Genomic DNA, 16156 nt, shown 5'->3' with positions numbered 1-16156 from the left:
ACCAGCACAGTTTTCTGTCAAACATAAGACCCAAGAATTTAGCGACGTCTGAAAACGGAAGGTTGACAGGACCTAGATGTAAGGAGGGCGGAAGAAACTCCTTTCGTCGCCAAAAATTGACACAAACGGTCGGGGGGAGGGGGGGGGGGGGGGGGGGGTACTCAGAGTGGCAGATTCAACGTGCGCTCTGCCCGACCACTACAGCACAACCTGAGGAGATGGATGAAATCATGAGTGAGGAGGTAGGCACTGCGTTTATTCCAGATACAGGCACACTCTCGGGAATAAACGCCCACATTTTGAAGAAACACCAGGGCAGAACTGTGTTTTGTCCTCCGAATAAAACTCATGCAATGGTGGGGAGCACCAAAAATGACCTTGGTTTGAGGAAGGCCTGCGTGTACCAGATTCCGTGTCAATGTGGCAAGTCGTATATTGGTCAGACGATGCGTACTGTCGAGGATCGATGTTGTAAACACCAGAGGCACACTCAACTGATGTATCCGAGCAAGTCGGCGGTACGGTACGGAGTATGGAAGCACGAGGATTCTGGTACAGACATCGAGATACTGGGACAGCGTTGTTAGAGAGGCCATCGAAATTGGCACCAATGACGACCTCATAAACCGTGACTGTGGCTATAATCTTAGCAAGGCTTGGGAACCAGCGATTGGGTTAATCAACAGTATATCGAGCAAACGTATAGTTGTGACGACCACGGCGGACAGAGCCATCACTCCGACGTCATCTCAGACGCCGTTGCAATCTGTTCCACTGCGCGGCCGTGGTGCAGGGCGCAGACAGCGGAGGGATCGCGCCGTGGGCAGAGGGTATTTAAATTGGCCGCCACCGCGTCCGAACCCAGCTCCCTCCGAGCAGCCATAGCATATGGATCTCCGTGCTGGCACATTCACAGGAGCTCAGTCCGTCAGTTCACCTGATGATGGTGACATGTATGATCGCTGAAATATTGTGCCCACTGGACACTCTAGACCGGCAGTACACCCGTGGATATTTTGATTATCAAATAAGCCAGGAGAAACTCAAGAATCACATCATGACTGATCATGAATATTGGATTTATTGTTATGATCTTGAAAAGAAAAGTCAGTCGGCTCAAAGCGTCTTTTGAATCACACCTAAGGCTACGAAAATAAGATGAATTAACAGTGTGGGTAAGAAGATGATCATTATTTTTTCCCCTAAAATGGGCCATATTGCTACCATAACCTTAGGAGATACTGCCAATTGGTACACAAATGCCTGTCTACCACAAATTTTTTGGAAAAAGTTTATGAAAAATGCCCAAAAGGAAAAACAGTTTTAAATCATCGCATGCAGCAAAACCAACAACTGATTGTCTTTGTGTTCTAAATGTCAGTGCCCTTGGCACTCCACCGCACAGCCCTGACTTGACATCTTACGGTTGCTTTTTGTTCTCAAAAACTAAAGATAAAATATGTGGAATCACTTTTTCTTCAGATGAAGCAGGAACATTAAAAAAATCTTGTTTCTGAAGTGCCTCAAGAAGAATGGCATCACTGACCTAGGGCCTGGTTTCGTCTAAAGTAAAAATATATTGTTGTTAAAGGGAAATATTTCAAAAATGAATAAAATCATTTAATTTTTAAAATTAATTCTTATCTGATGATCAAAAAATTTACCGTGCCATTTTTGTACCTGTACAGTAGTAGCTGCTCAAAATGCAGGGATCACACTGTTGGTGTTGGCACTGTAAACTCTCCACACACAAGGAGTAGTTGCCTTTTGCAAAAGACACACAGCGGCTCTCTCCTAATCAAGACAGTAGGCTCATCTCTGTCCCAAGTCTTACTTCTGTGTACGTCTTTGGGCGATATTCCAGTTTCTTTTACTCCCCGTAGGGGTTTAAACAAAACACAAGTCATGTCTTTCTATGGGACTGGATATTAAAAGTGGATGAAAAAATACGTAACAAACTACAACTGCAAGGGGTACAATTCCTCCATTTACTTGGAAGGGTCTGAAGTATAGCAGACTTGATACACGAGCATTTATTCTAGTATACGAGGGGGGCTACACTCTCAGAGAAAGAGAAAATCTTGGTTTAGCACTGTGATGTTAGGCCCTACATATCTCCACCTACAAAGTGCGTTAAATGCCTCCATTTTGGACATTTAAGGGGTGCAGAAATTTTGACGTTTTAGTTTGAGAAGATTCCCACCAATTTCATCTTTGATTTAAAATTTCTGTACTCTCTGCATAAAATTTCTGTACTCTTGGCATTACAAATGAAACAGTAAATATTGTAGATTGTATGTTTGATAATATGAATAACCATTAAATAAGGTCTTGATTTTGCTATTGTTATACCTTTGCATAAAAAGGGGGATAGATCTGATGTCAACAATTACCATCCAATCTCCCTTCTAACAGCTTTATCCAAAATTTTTGAGAAAGTAATGTATTCAAGAGTAGCTTCACATATCTGTAACAATGAAGTACTAACAAAATGTCAGTTTGGTTTCCAGAAAGGTTTTTCAACAGAAAATGCCATACATGCTTTCACCAATCAAATTTTGAATGATCTGAATAACCGAACACCACCCATTGGGATTTTTTGTGATCTCTCAAAGGCTTTTGATTGTGTAAATCATGAAATTCTGCTAGACAAGCTCAAGTATTGCGGCATGAGTGGGACAGTGCACAAATGGTTTAATTCGTACCTAACTGGAAGAGTGCAGAAAGTTGAAATAAGTAGTTCTCATAATATGCAAAGATCAGCACATTCCTCAAACTGGGGAACTATCAAGAATGGGGTTCCACAAGGATCAGTCTTGGGTCCTTTGTTGTTCTTAATATATACTAGTGACTTGCCATTCTATATTCATGAAGAGGCAAAGTTAGTTCTCTTTGCTGATGATACAAGTATAGTAATCACACCTGACAAACAAGAATTAACTGATGAAATTGTCAATACTGTCTTTCAGAAAATTACTAAGTGGTTCCTTGTAAACGGACTCTCACTGAATTTTGATAAGACACAGCACATACAGTTCCGTACAGTGAATGGTATGACGCCATTAATAAATATAGACCTTAATCAGAAGCATATAGCTAAGGTAGAATATTCCAAATTTTTAGGTGTGTCCATTGATGAGAGATTAAATTGGAAGAAACACATTGATGATCTGCTGAAACGTTTGAGTTCAGCTACCTATGCAATAAGGGTCATTGCAAATTTTGGTGATAAACATCTTAGTAAATTAGCTTACTACGCCTATTTTCACTCGTTGCTTTCATATGGCATCATATTTTGGGGTAATTCATCACTGAGGAATAAAGTATTTATTGCACAAAAGCATGTAATCAGAATAATAGCTGGAGTCTACCCAAGATCATCCTGCAGACATTTATTTAAGGATCTAGGGATATTCACAGTAGCTTCTCAGTATATATACTCTGTTATGAAATTTGTTATTAACAACCAAACCCAATTCAAAAGTAATAGCAGTGTGCATAACTACAATACTAGGAGAAAGGATGATCTTCACTATTCAAGATTAAATCTAACTTTGGCACAGAAAGGGGTGAATTATACTGGCACTAAAGTCTTTGGTCACTTACCAAATAGTATCAAAAGTCTGACAGATAACCAACAAGTATTTAAGAAGAAATTAAAAGAAATTCTGAATGACAACTCCTTCTACTCCATAGAGGAATTTTTAGATATAAATTTAAAAAAATATTAAAAAAATAAAAATAAAAAAACACAAAAAATGAAAAAGTTGTTATATTAACTTAAGTATGTTGTTAAATTAACTTAATTATGTCATGTATTGGAAAATTTGACTCGTTCCACATCATTACGAAATATCGTATTCATGATCAATGTAATCTAATCTAATCTGGATATCAATGATTTATTTAGGTAACATGTATAAGGTTAAATTCCTACAGTGTGTTTCATAACTTCAGTTTGAGGTACTCATTGGGCTTTGTGTGGCATTGTGAATGCAGCAGCAGATGCTCTGACATCAGCACAGGTGTAGCAGAGACCCCAACACTGTATGTTGTTCCATGGAATACTTCTAGCAGAACTGTGTTGCATAAGAAAAAAGTGTCTCTCTTTGGGTAGGAGAGAAAATCAGTTGTTTGTGATCCTGTAAGTTGAAAAGATCTATGTCTGTAAGCATGCCAATAAATCTGTTTGTTATATTGAAATTCCCATTTAATCAATGAAGTAAGCCTGAGTAACATAAGTACATCTGAAGTTAGAAGAAATAAAATGGACAAGTGTTCTGCAGGACCAGACGGCATATAATTTTATCCTGCTGAACCCTCACAACATATGTCATCTTGATGTCCCAGTGAACCCACCTGTGGCAATTGTCCCATTTGCAAGAAAGAATGGATAACCAAGAGTACAAGCACATTGACCGAGTATTATGCTTCAGTGTTACAAAGACATACATATGCCTAGAGCCCCTTATTAACGTTCCAGTGTATATTTTCATCACTGCCTGCAGTTCTTCGGCATCTTCACAAATTCATCACTAAAAAAATAAAAAATAAAAGCTATTTGAGTTTGCCATACCAGTTATAAATTTTTGTCTTGCATCAGGCTTCTTCAAAAATGCAATTCTAAGCTGATATTCAGATTGTTTAGATGCTATATTCAAATTGTTTGGATGCTAATGAAGATTTGAATTTTTAAATAAATCATAAACTGGGTATGTCCTCTTGTTAAATTCATTTTTGGTGCACAAAAACTCTTTAGATAATGATAAACTATTAGAACAAACTAAACAAACTACATGACAGACAATTCTCCAAACATCAAAAAGTAACCATCAAATATAAAATACCTTATTTGCTTTTAGAATCACGACATTCTAAAATTTTCAGTGTCTCCCTTGTACACGGTGATCCCCCCCTACAATGAATTGGCTATAGCATTAGGTTTTGTTATGGCAGGTAGTGAGACCAGAACAGGGTTTCAGATTGGTTGCACCAAAATAGAAAGCACAATTTGCACTCCATAGATAAAATAAATTTAAGAAAGGTAGAAAGTAATGCAAGGGGTCATGAAAATAAGCCAGGATATGCCTTTCGTGAGAGCCAAGCTGTCACCAGTGGAGTGGACAAAGGGTGAGCGAGAAAATGTAATAAGAAGCCGGAATTGCAGAAGGTGTACTGCAATGGTGCAGGGCTCATGCTCGCCACAAATGTACTCATGAAAGTCAGATGTCCTCTGGGCAGACAGTTCTGTATTCTGGTGCTGAAGTATTCAAGTTGCTGCCAAGCACAATGCGAGGAACTGGGAATAATTGTAAATTTTAAAAAAAAGGAAAATTAAAAACTAATCTTAGTTATCACTCTCAGATAACCTACATACAAGGATTGAGGACTGGTGTTGGCAGCAAGACCAAGTAATAATACTCACTGTAAACAGGTCATTTTTACAGCATGCAAATAACTATTTTCTGGTGATTATTATTGGCATAGCCACTTTGATATCAAGCGAGCACTAGTTACAATAGCTACAGTCAGGCCAATGGAGGAACATCCCTGACGCTCCACTCAAGTGGGGCACATTGTATGGACGGGGACACAAGCACAAATCTGACCTCTGGAATTTGTAAACATTGCTTTAGTGATAGTCCTGTGTTGTCACCCTTCAACTCAATGTTGTGCTTAGTCCGCCAATATGCGACCAACACAGTGTAAAAATAAACAGCTGCATAGTAGCATTGGCAACATAGCTGCTGTGTGTCTGCTGTGTGTCACAGATATTCTTTCAAGTGGCTGAAATATAATTAGTGCAAATGAGATGGCAACAATGGTTTTTCCTCTTCAAAGTAGCTGTCTCCATGATAATTTTTTGTTTATTTGGTCTGTCTAATCAGATTTAGAATTAAGTGTTATAATGGGTACATGAAACATGAGTGATTTCACATTTCCAAATGTTTCCACCTATTTCATAAACTTGTACCCGTCATTCAGAATGTGTCTTGAGCAATGGATAATTTTGTATGTTACTAACCTTGTTTAATAGTTGCTCTATCTCAAGGGCCATCGTCTCGAAAACATGCTCCCCACTGAGAAGTGGTACAGTATCCATGCTGAAACAAAATATGAAATTAAAATTTGAGTATTTCCACATTATCAAATTAAAAGTAATTTGAGTGACAGGTTCTTCCATGAAATTGAAGAAGGAAATAGGAAAATTCTTTCAAAACTAAAATTCAGTTTCTTCTTAACTTATGGTGTTGTTACGGATGACAGTATCACTAAAGCACAGTTACTAAACACACTTTCCCAAAAATCCTTTATGACATAAGAGAAAGTAAATACTCCTGAATTAGAATCAAGAACAGCTGCCAACATGAGTAACTTAGAAGTAGATATCCTCAGTGTAGCGAGGCAACTTAAATCACTTAAGAAAGACAATGCCTCTGGTCCAGACTGTATATGAGTCAGGTTCTTCTCAGCGTACGCTGACACGATAGCTCCATACTTAGCTCGCTGATCAAAAGATCCATAACTAAAGACTGGAAAGTTGCACAAGTCACACCAATACTCAAGAAAGGAAATACAAATAATACACTGAATTAAGGACCAGTATCATTCATGTCAATCTGCAGTAGGATTTTGGAACATGTACTGTGTTTGAACATTATGAATTACCTCAAAGAAAAAGAGTTATCGACATATAGTCAACATGGATTCAGAAAATATCATTCTTTTGAAACAGGACTAAATCTTCATTCTCATGAAGTATTGAATGATATAGACATAGGATGTCAAATTGACCCCATATTTTTTTAATTTCCAGAAGGCTGTCAGCACCATTCCTCACAAGCGACTACTAATCAAATTGTGCACCAGTCTCTGTTATGGGACTGGATTCATGATTTTCTGTCAGAAACATCACAGTTTGTGGTATCTAATGGAAAGTAATAGAGTAAAAAAGAAGTAATATCTGGCATTCACTAAGGAAGTGTTATAGGTCCTCTGCTGTTCCCAATCTACATAAATGATTTAGGAGACAATCTGAGCAGCCCTCTTAGATTGTTTGCAGATGACACTGTTGTTTACTATCTTGTAAAGTCATCACATGATCAAAACAATTTGCAAAATAAGGTAAACAAGATATCTGTATGATGCAAAAAAAGGCAATTGACTCTAAATACTGAAAAGTGCTAAGACATCCACATGAGTACTAAAAGGAATCCACTAAATTTTGGTTACAAGATAAATCACACAAACTTAAAGGCTGTAAATTCAACTAAGTGCTTAGGGATTACAATTATTAACTTAAATAGGAATGATCACAAAGATAATGTTGTGGGGAAAGCAATCCAAAGGCTGTGATTTATTGACAAAATGTTAGAAAATGAAACAGGTCTACTAAAAAGATTGCCTGCACTACACTTGTCTACCCTCTTCTGGAATACGCTGCATGATGTGGGACCCTTAGCAGACAGTATTGATGGAGGACATCAAAAGTGTTCAATGAAGCACAGTTCATTTTGTATTATCACAAAATGGGGGAGAAAGAGCCACAGATACGATACATTAATTGGGGTGGCAATCACTAAAGCAAAGACAATTTTCATTGTGCCAGGATCTTCTCATGAAATTTCAATCACCAAATTTGTCCTCAAGAGTGTGAAAATATTTTGTTGGTGCCCACCTACATAAGGAGAAATGATCGTCATAATAAAATCAGAGCTCGCACAGAAAGATTTAAGTGTTTGTTTTTGCAGCGTGCTGTTCAAGAATGGAACATTAGAGAAATAGCTTGAAGATAGTTTGACGAGCCCTTGGTCAGGCACTTATTTGTGAACTGCAGAGTAATCATGAAGATGTAAAAATTATTGAGTTGATCATTCATACAGTAACCTGTTTTCAAGTTTCCTCAGTATCTGGATAACAACATGAACATCATAGTATTGGTGTTAACAGATATAGATATAACTAATCAGGCATGAGAGAGAGGGGGGGGGAGAGAGAGAGAGAGAGAGAGAGAGAGAGAGAGAGAGAGAGAGAGAGAGAGAGAGAGAGAGAGAGAGAGAGGGGGGGGGGGGGGGATCTGACTGTACAAAGAGTGCAAGAGAATCATGAATGGACAGTATATTACCAAATTTTACACTGAGAAAAGCTGACTCATTTCACATCACAGTGAGAGATTGCAATTGTTATCCACAGGCATGCATATAGCTTGCTTACTTTTAGTTTCAACTGAAGCAATCTTAAAATCTCAGAATGGATTCAAGTAGAGAACTTCGTGACATTTTATTTGTTAAGAGAGGAATATTGTGAACATTATGCCTTTAGTGCTCTCGCTCTTGATCCAATGCCTTGCTTCACTGAAAATCCTTGTCTGAGATAACACTGTCAAACATGCAAATTTTGCCCATTGCCTCGACGACATATTCCAACAACATGTCAGTCAGAGTGGGCACCTTCATACCATATCCTGCAAACGTTCATTGTCAATGGTGAGCTCAATAACGACAGACAATATGTAGTTCCTTGCATCAGTCTCCAATGTTATACATCTTCTGGCTGATTTGTACTATCACACCTGCATGAAGTGTTGTATGAGCCTCAGATCTGTAGAGCCAGACAAACTTTTAAAGTAAAAAAAGGATGACATTAACATAATAATACTTGTGGAGACTCCAACTAATACACAGGGAGAAATTGAAGAATTATAACATTTAAATTTAACAATAAGAGTGAGTATGTTGTTTCTTTTAATTTCTCATTCTACGATCAGTATCTAAGCAATATTTTTTGTGTAATAGGACTTGTCCATAGGAAACAGTTTTGTTTTAGATTTAAAATATGTTATGTTAAAAATGAAGTTTTTGGGCTCGACTGCTAGTTGGCTAAATACATTTATCCACAATTATGATTCTGGCTATTCTGCCAATTCCACATAACACCTGACTATGATTTGCATCTATGCAAATCATTTCTCTTAAGAGGACATCACCCTCATTTCAACAATGACCTCTTAAGAGGAATGAATATGCTCTGACAGACTTCATAGTGAGGTGTTATTACTTGGGAATCCAAAATAATGAAAGTAGATGAACACATCCTGTAACAGTCCAGGTCTAAATTTTGTATTTTCTTATACACTTCAGCATTGTGGACACAAGCAAACAGAAATTAATTTCACAACATGCTTTTGTGCTCAGACATTTTATGTTATTGTGGATATTGTTCAAGAGTCACAGACAACAAAGACAGGACCACGATATGGCACTGTTGGAGAAACAAAAAGAGCAGGATGGAGGTTGAGCAGTAGAAAGGCAAGGACAGAAAGAATAAAGAAAGAAAGAATGACAGACAGAGAATGAAGGGATTTGTTTATGTGAAAGTTTCATCTCTGAAAATCACGAAATCTGTCACCAGAGAATCTGGATGGCCCACATGCTGTAACAAGCACTTAGGTTTTAGGTGAGTTTTTCTGTAATGCATGCTCGGAAACTTGATACTGGGTATACTCATTGCAGACTGTTCAGCTACGTCTGTTTACGTGTCTCATCAACGTCATCATGGTCATTGCTACAGAGGGGGCAATGCAATGAACCCATGCCTATTGGTACGCGGTGCTAGTTGTTTCACTTATGGCTCTGCCTCTAATGTTGCAGTTTGTTGCCTGTGGTGGGTGAATGGTGGTGTGTGTTGCAAATGGCTCTTTGGCACATTCACGTTCAACTGTCTAATCAACGACCACCTTCATTAAATTGGGATTAATTTTGGGGTGACTCGTCTTGCCCCCCCCCCTTTTTTAAATACTATATGCTCACACTGGAGCACTTGAATCCATCCATATAAAATTAAGTCTTCCAAGCAGGGATTTGACTTTTCAACTTCCCAGCTTCCTATTCTGCTCTCGAATTTGACTTGGCTGACCTTTCTTCATCAGTTATGATGTACTGGTTTTGTTTAAATGTTTTCAGCTCATGTCTCATTCTCTGTTCCTCAAAGCTGTCTTTTGATCCATGTTTTCAGTTTGATGTGTTGTTATATTTAATGCCTCCCAGTGTCATAATTATTGAATTAGGAATTTATTAAGTGGTGTTCATTGAGCTTCTTTCAGTTTAGTTGTTCTGCTTTCAGCCAAGGCTTTCTCGTACTGAATTGTCCAGTGAAATAGTAGTTGTTTCAATCTTCAAGGTTTTCACAATTTGCTTTTCTTCTTTAAACAAAATTTGTGGTCCAGTTTTTACCAGTATTTTTTTCAATTACTTTTATTTAAATTTTGGGCTCTATCACATTATTTGCTAGTAATGCAAGATCGTCTATGAATGCTGTGCTATTAAGATTGATTTTTTTTCCAATATTTATCTTTATTTGGCATTTTTTGATCCGCTCTTGCATGACTTTCTCCAAGAACAGTTAAACAGTAATTGTGAGATCCTTGACTCCTAAGCCGCGAACATCAATTCCATACATCAGGAGGTAATGGACGACATTGAGGATGAGGTTATTAACATCTGGTACCAATCTGCACCATCAGTTGAATGCACCCTGAATGATGGACCTCTCCATTTGGTCTTCTGCCGCTGCTGTCAAACAACCATCCAACATCCAACCAACACAGGGACAACCAACTCCTACACAAAGTAAAAGTTCCATAGAAAAACAGATATTAGGAGTACGAAGGACAACATGCCAGTATGTTTTCACTGTGGATGCCCAGTACATTATATGCTACTGCAGAGAGAGAAGACAAGTGTTCCACGAATATTACACTGCCACACATCAACTGTCACAATTTTATTCACACCAGCTATCTGCAGATGATTACAGTTGACCTGTGGGCAGAAGCTTATTGCCATATCCTGGACAAGGTCACTCTCCAACAACACAGTACAGCCTTTTCCTGTTGCTGTATGGAGGTATCAGCTACTTGCCTAGCCGCTGAATTGAGGAAAACTAAGTAAGGCAACAATCTGGAGGTGAGGCCACAACAGATGGGAATACTCCATGGATAACAGTTACCAAGATGACTGGAAATCTCTTCAGCATCATCATCGATGGCCAATCAGTCTGGCACTAGATGGCTCTGGATTCTTTTTTGGTGGTGTTGAATGTTACTGTCACCAGTAAAGAAACTAAGTTCTGTCATACAAAAGTGATTGTGCTGAAGGTCACACATGGGAAATACTCATAAGTTGAGGTGACAGGATCGACATTGTGTGAATAACTATCAATGACACAACACAGCTTTTCAATTCTGTAGTTTTAACAGAATGCAATCAAGATATTATTCTCTGATGAGAATTCTTGCAGGCATCACAAGCAATCATAGATTATGTAAGATCAGACATACAAATCGACAAAACTATTCTAACAAGCATGCATCAAAAAGACTACTCAGGGTGGTTGTTGGCTGTTGAAAATGTTGTTATCCCACCATCATTAACGAGTTGGGTTATAGTCATCAGCTGAGATGCAGGGACACGCATTGTTACAGATGTCCTTTGTGAATCGCTGGTAGTATGCATACATTCCGAGGAAAGTTGTTTGATAATGACTGTGCCTATTCACACTCTGCCACCAGCAATTATTTATATCCTATTTAACATTTCTGTAAGGTTCTTGAAATATTTTATGTTAATATACGTAGAATATTCAATGGTTGTATAAATAGTAGCTTCCTGGAACATTCAATGTTCCATCTGTGAGATAAGTTCTGTTTTGATGTACACTGGTGTCAATAAAGCATGCTCTCAGTTCTAAGTGTTGTGCTTCATTGACAACCCTATCTTTGGATTTGGATTTTCTTGTGGTTTTGGAGTGATAATATGATTTATGGTGAGGACACCACTGTTTAAAATATTTACTATGTACTCTTTCGGTTTCTTGAAAGAAACATTAAATTCTGTAACAGAAATTCCATAGTGCCTCTAGTATAGTATTTTGATGCTACTTTCTAAATTTGTCTTTTTTTTTTTTTTTTTACTTAATTAGCAGCCTCTCATTTTTGCCCCTGCCCCCTTTTCTTTTTTCTTTCTTTTTATCTTATTTTTGGAAAAATGAGAAAATCAGTAGTTCTTGAAAAGTTACCCTTCATTTAAAAATAATTTTTATGACATCTTTCAAACTGGCAAACTGTCCTCCTCGATTTCAATACATCCTCTACAAATATAAGTAAAATTTTAATCTTCTTTAATTCAAATTATTAATCACAAACATACATTATTAATTAATTAAGGACTTAGTCTGATGCCCATCTTTGGATTTAAATGTCACCGTGTAAAAAAGTCTGCGGGATAGGAAAACTTTTGCCGACAGTTTCAAAATCATATATTTCTGTTACCATACTTGCAGCTCCTTTAGTAAAAATTTTTAAGGCCCATGACGTGGTACTGACTATATACAAGGCATCTTACAAGCTATGGAGTCAAAGGCATATAATGCACCATCATAGAAGGCAATTTCCTCCCCCCTCTCCCCTTCACCCCCCTCCAGTACTGTACTCAGCTGTAATTTGTCTTTATTGAAGGTTACAGAAGTAACAAGAATAGGTAATTCAAATCAAAGACTGTTCTGCAGATAAGTGCACTGCGAGGCACAGCTGCAGCACTACTGGAGGAGGTTCAGACAAAAAAAAAATTACCTTACACGGCAATGGAGTATTCACTAGCAACATGACAATCAGTGATATCTATATGGTGCCACAAACAGCATGACAAACAGTGATTACCATCAAACAATGAGACCCTGGAAGACTCACTTGGAAGTTCTTTGACTTTGAAAAGAATAGCGGCAATTTTTGGAGTACGGCATGTATATACCACAACACTTAAGCTAGAAATTTGATAAATCTCCATTTTCTGTCTGAACTTTAAGATTTTTAGTTATCTGCTGAATTAACAGTAGCTTTTGGGAAAAATATGTTCAACTAATAATGTTCTTTAGCATGTACTCGCTTAACAAACTTCATTTCATTCCACAGTGCGTATTCTAAAACTTTACCTTGACATCATTCAAAGTCTGTTTTGCATGACAATATCTCTGAGCTACATAGTCCTATTTTTTGCTTACCAATTGTCTGTCAAGGTAAGATAGTAAATTAACAAATTAGTGAACACTTTTTCTCACTGTATGGGTTAACTTGCATAATTTTGAATCTTTTCTTATAACCACACACAGACTGGAAATTTGTTGCTAAATTGAGATTTAGCAGATAATGTTTACAGATTACTTTCTCAATCAATATTTTATGGAATCTCTTCGGGCAAGTGACAACAACAAAGAAGAACTTTACAGAGCTTAAATTTTTTCCTATGATCTCTGGGCCATAGAGTATAGGCCTATTTGCCAGTAAAAGTTGCAAGCACAATGATATGGAAGCTGATTACTTGTTACAATATTTTTATCTGTGTTCATCCATAACAAATTTTGCAGTGCTTCCAAAAACAGACTTTGCATATAGAAGACCACAGCTTACAATCACTAATATGATAGTGTTCTATTCCTGTGATGTTGGCCAGGTACAAGATATATATCTCTTCCAATTCCTCATAACCTCTAACTACATAATCAGCTCATCTAACTTTTACTTCAGATCTCATGATGTTATGGAATAATAATAATGATAATAATAATAATAATAATACTTCATTGTGAACTTCTAAGAACTTGATGCACATATCATGATCCAACTTCTTGCTAAAACTATCTGCCTGACATACAACAAACAAAAATTAAAATAACTCATGGCGGTCCATATGTATCCCTTTTCCCCCACCCCAACAACAGTTTTCAGTTTTGTAACTGCTGTGAATTACTCCGACGGCCTATCCTTTTCCATCCCGCACTGGCACTGGTGCAGATACAAAGCAAACAGAGATATGCTGAGTAGTTTATCTCTATTTATAGAGTAATAAATACAACACTGTGTTTGGCCAGTACCTTTCAGACTTGAAACCATGGCCCCCAACTCCTGTTCCAAGCTTGCTGAAGGAAACGAGTTTGAGGTCAATCTCATTTTCAAGCTGCCGTGCTTGTTTCCGTAGATCTGAGAAATAGAAAGAAACATGGAAATTCTTCAGAATGACTGTCACTTCACACTACAAAAACAAATAACGCAGGTTATCTTGTGCATAATATACATTTTATGCCCTTCTAAGCTAATGTTTATACTGTTATTGTCATATTATAAGCGGCTAGAAAGTTGACAAAGTAGACACAGAAATATGATATCCACATTTATACACGATCTTTTTCTCTCTATATACAATCCTAAATCGCGATGTATGTAATTGTTAGAATTTGGAACAGTTGTTAACGCAGTACAGTTCCCTAAAATGCTACCACTCCCGAAAGCCTATTTTCGCATACTGAAGCTCGAACGTCATAACATAACAACATATATTTCTTTTGTATCCGAAATCGGTTTAAAAATTAGGACCGAATTATTCACATAATCATTAGCAAATCGTCACCGCCCAATGACGTGGACAATAACAAACGCACAGAACCGCACGCAACTTTCATAGCGGTTTGTCATTAAAGGGAGTTAACATGCTTGTGATCCAACAAAAAACGATGTAGTCAACGCAGATTTTTTTTCTTTTCTTTTTCTAACCTTCCCACCCTTCCATACCGACGGACGTTGCCATCTTCACACTTTTTATCTTACTGTGCTGTCATCTTTATATCTTAAATTTGCACTTTTCGTGCTTTTCACTTCTCAGCTGTCAGTCGACTTAGCTTTGTATCTGCAAAGTTATAACACACTTGGTAATGAAGTTGGAAACATCTTTGGAATATCGATCTATTTCGATTAAAGAAGCCGTTTTCCTCGGACAACAAAAACTATGCATGCTCCCACCACCAGATCAAGGTCAATACACACTGGCCGTCGCGTCACGTCACTTCAAAATATTCTTCAATGCATTTCAAAAGGCGGCATCCACACTGGCCATCCCGTCATGTCAGGTCACGTCACGGCGCCGTCAACGTTTCGTCCGTCGGTTGCTGATTACGTGACCCACAAGCACATTTCTTCCCGATATACGGCGATGGGCAGATCTCTACATTTCGTTTCGTCGCGGTTTTCATGGTTGACATCAGTTGTTTGTTGTTCGTTATTTGCTATCTGCTATAAATTGTTTCGTTTCGTTACTTCTTTTGTTAAAATTTATAATGAATAACGACAGAATAAGACTAGTTAGTAGGTGGAGTTTATTTTTATATTGTCAGGCATTTTTAGTGTTAAAAAAATAAATGCACTGAAACCTTTAGACACTGCAAGTTGTTTGTTTAAATATGTATCTGTGGCTGGCCTATTGATTGTTAAGCAGCTCTCCGAATTGTGTGTGTAACAGTTTTGCAAGCATCAGTGGTCAATATTTATGTGGTTTTACTAGCTAACGTCAGTGCAAATAAGGCACTTGATCTACTAAACCTATAGGGAAAAGATATTTAGGTAGATATAACTATTGTACAAAAATTTGCAGTTGACTGGCAACTAAATTTAACCTTAAAGAAACTAATTTTTTATGGGATTCAATGGCAGCTCATAATACTGAGTTTCTTTTAGTAATTCTGCATGCAGATTGATAAACAAAAAGAAACTGATACTTCAACTTTCTAAGAATTAAAATGTAGATTCCTCTTCCTCAAGCTCTTTGTATAGTGTGTGAAATACCCCTTCTGCACCACATAATCAAATTTTTCGGACCCACACTCTTTCCTTGCTTTGTTTTGCACATCAGTCTTCTTTCTCTAATATACAAGTTATCTCTGCAAGCTGCAAACCATCTACGTTCAATAATCGTCGTTTTTGTACAAATGTGTACTGCAGCATCCACATATATAAGCTATCGTATTGTTTATGTACACTTTGTGTGTAAAAACAATTGAAAATCATCTTGAAAATATCACAATTCCCGCAAAAGAGAAAAAAAAGGCAGTTGAGAACAGTCATGCGAGTTGAGACCATGTGAGTTGAACTGACTTGAAATGCCGCAACGGTCAGTATGAACACTCCTTAACCTGACAGGGACCATGCAATGATGGCTTGTGAGAATAGCATAACACTATCAGAGGATTGTGCATATAGTATACAAGTGTTGTATAATGCTACCCCTTTTACTGGATCTGACCTGATGTATGGCTAATGCATATGGAAATGAGA

General features: G+C 37.6%; 1 protein-coding gene across 1 annotated transcript in view; it reads right to left on the bottom strand.

Moving 5' to 3' along the window:
• The window catches only part of LOC126100760 (Golgi SNAP receptor complex member 1), a 55597-nt gene extending 40848 nt beyond the window's left edge, over window positions 1-14749 (bottom strand). The window contains exons 1-3 of the mRNA XM_049911381.1: window positions 14603-14749; window positions 13927-14032; window positions 6026-6104 (exon numbers count right to left, since the gene is read on the bottom strand). Of these exons, the coding sequence (XP_049767338.1) occupies window positions 6026-6104; window positions 13927-14032; window positions 14603-14636 (219 nt within the window). The 5' untranslated portion in view covers window positions 14637-14749. The remainder of the gene's footprint in view (window positions 1-6025; window positions 6105-13926; window positions 14033-14602) is intronic.
• Window positions 14750-16156: the final 1407 nt, after the last annotated feature.

This window comes from Schistocerca cancellata, chromosome 9 (genome assembly GCF_023864275.1).
Source record: "Schistocerca cancellata isolate TAMUIC-IGC-003103 chromosome 9, iqSchCanc2.1, whole genome shotgun sequence".
NCBI lineage: Eukaryota > Metazoa > Arthropoda > Insecta > Orthoptera > Acrididae > Schistocerca > Schistocerca cancellata.
The sequence above is the reverse complement of the archived record's forward strand: the minus strand, read 5'-3'. Positions and strand labels throughout refer to the sequence as shown.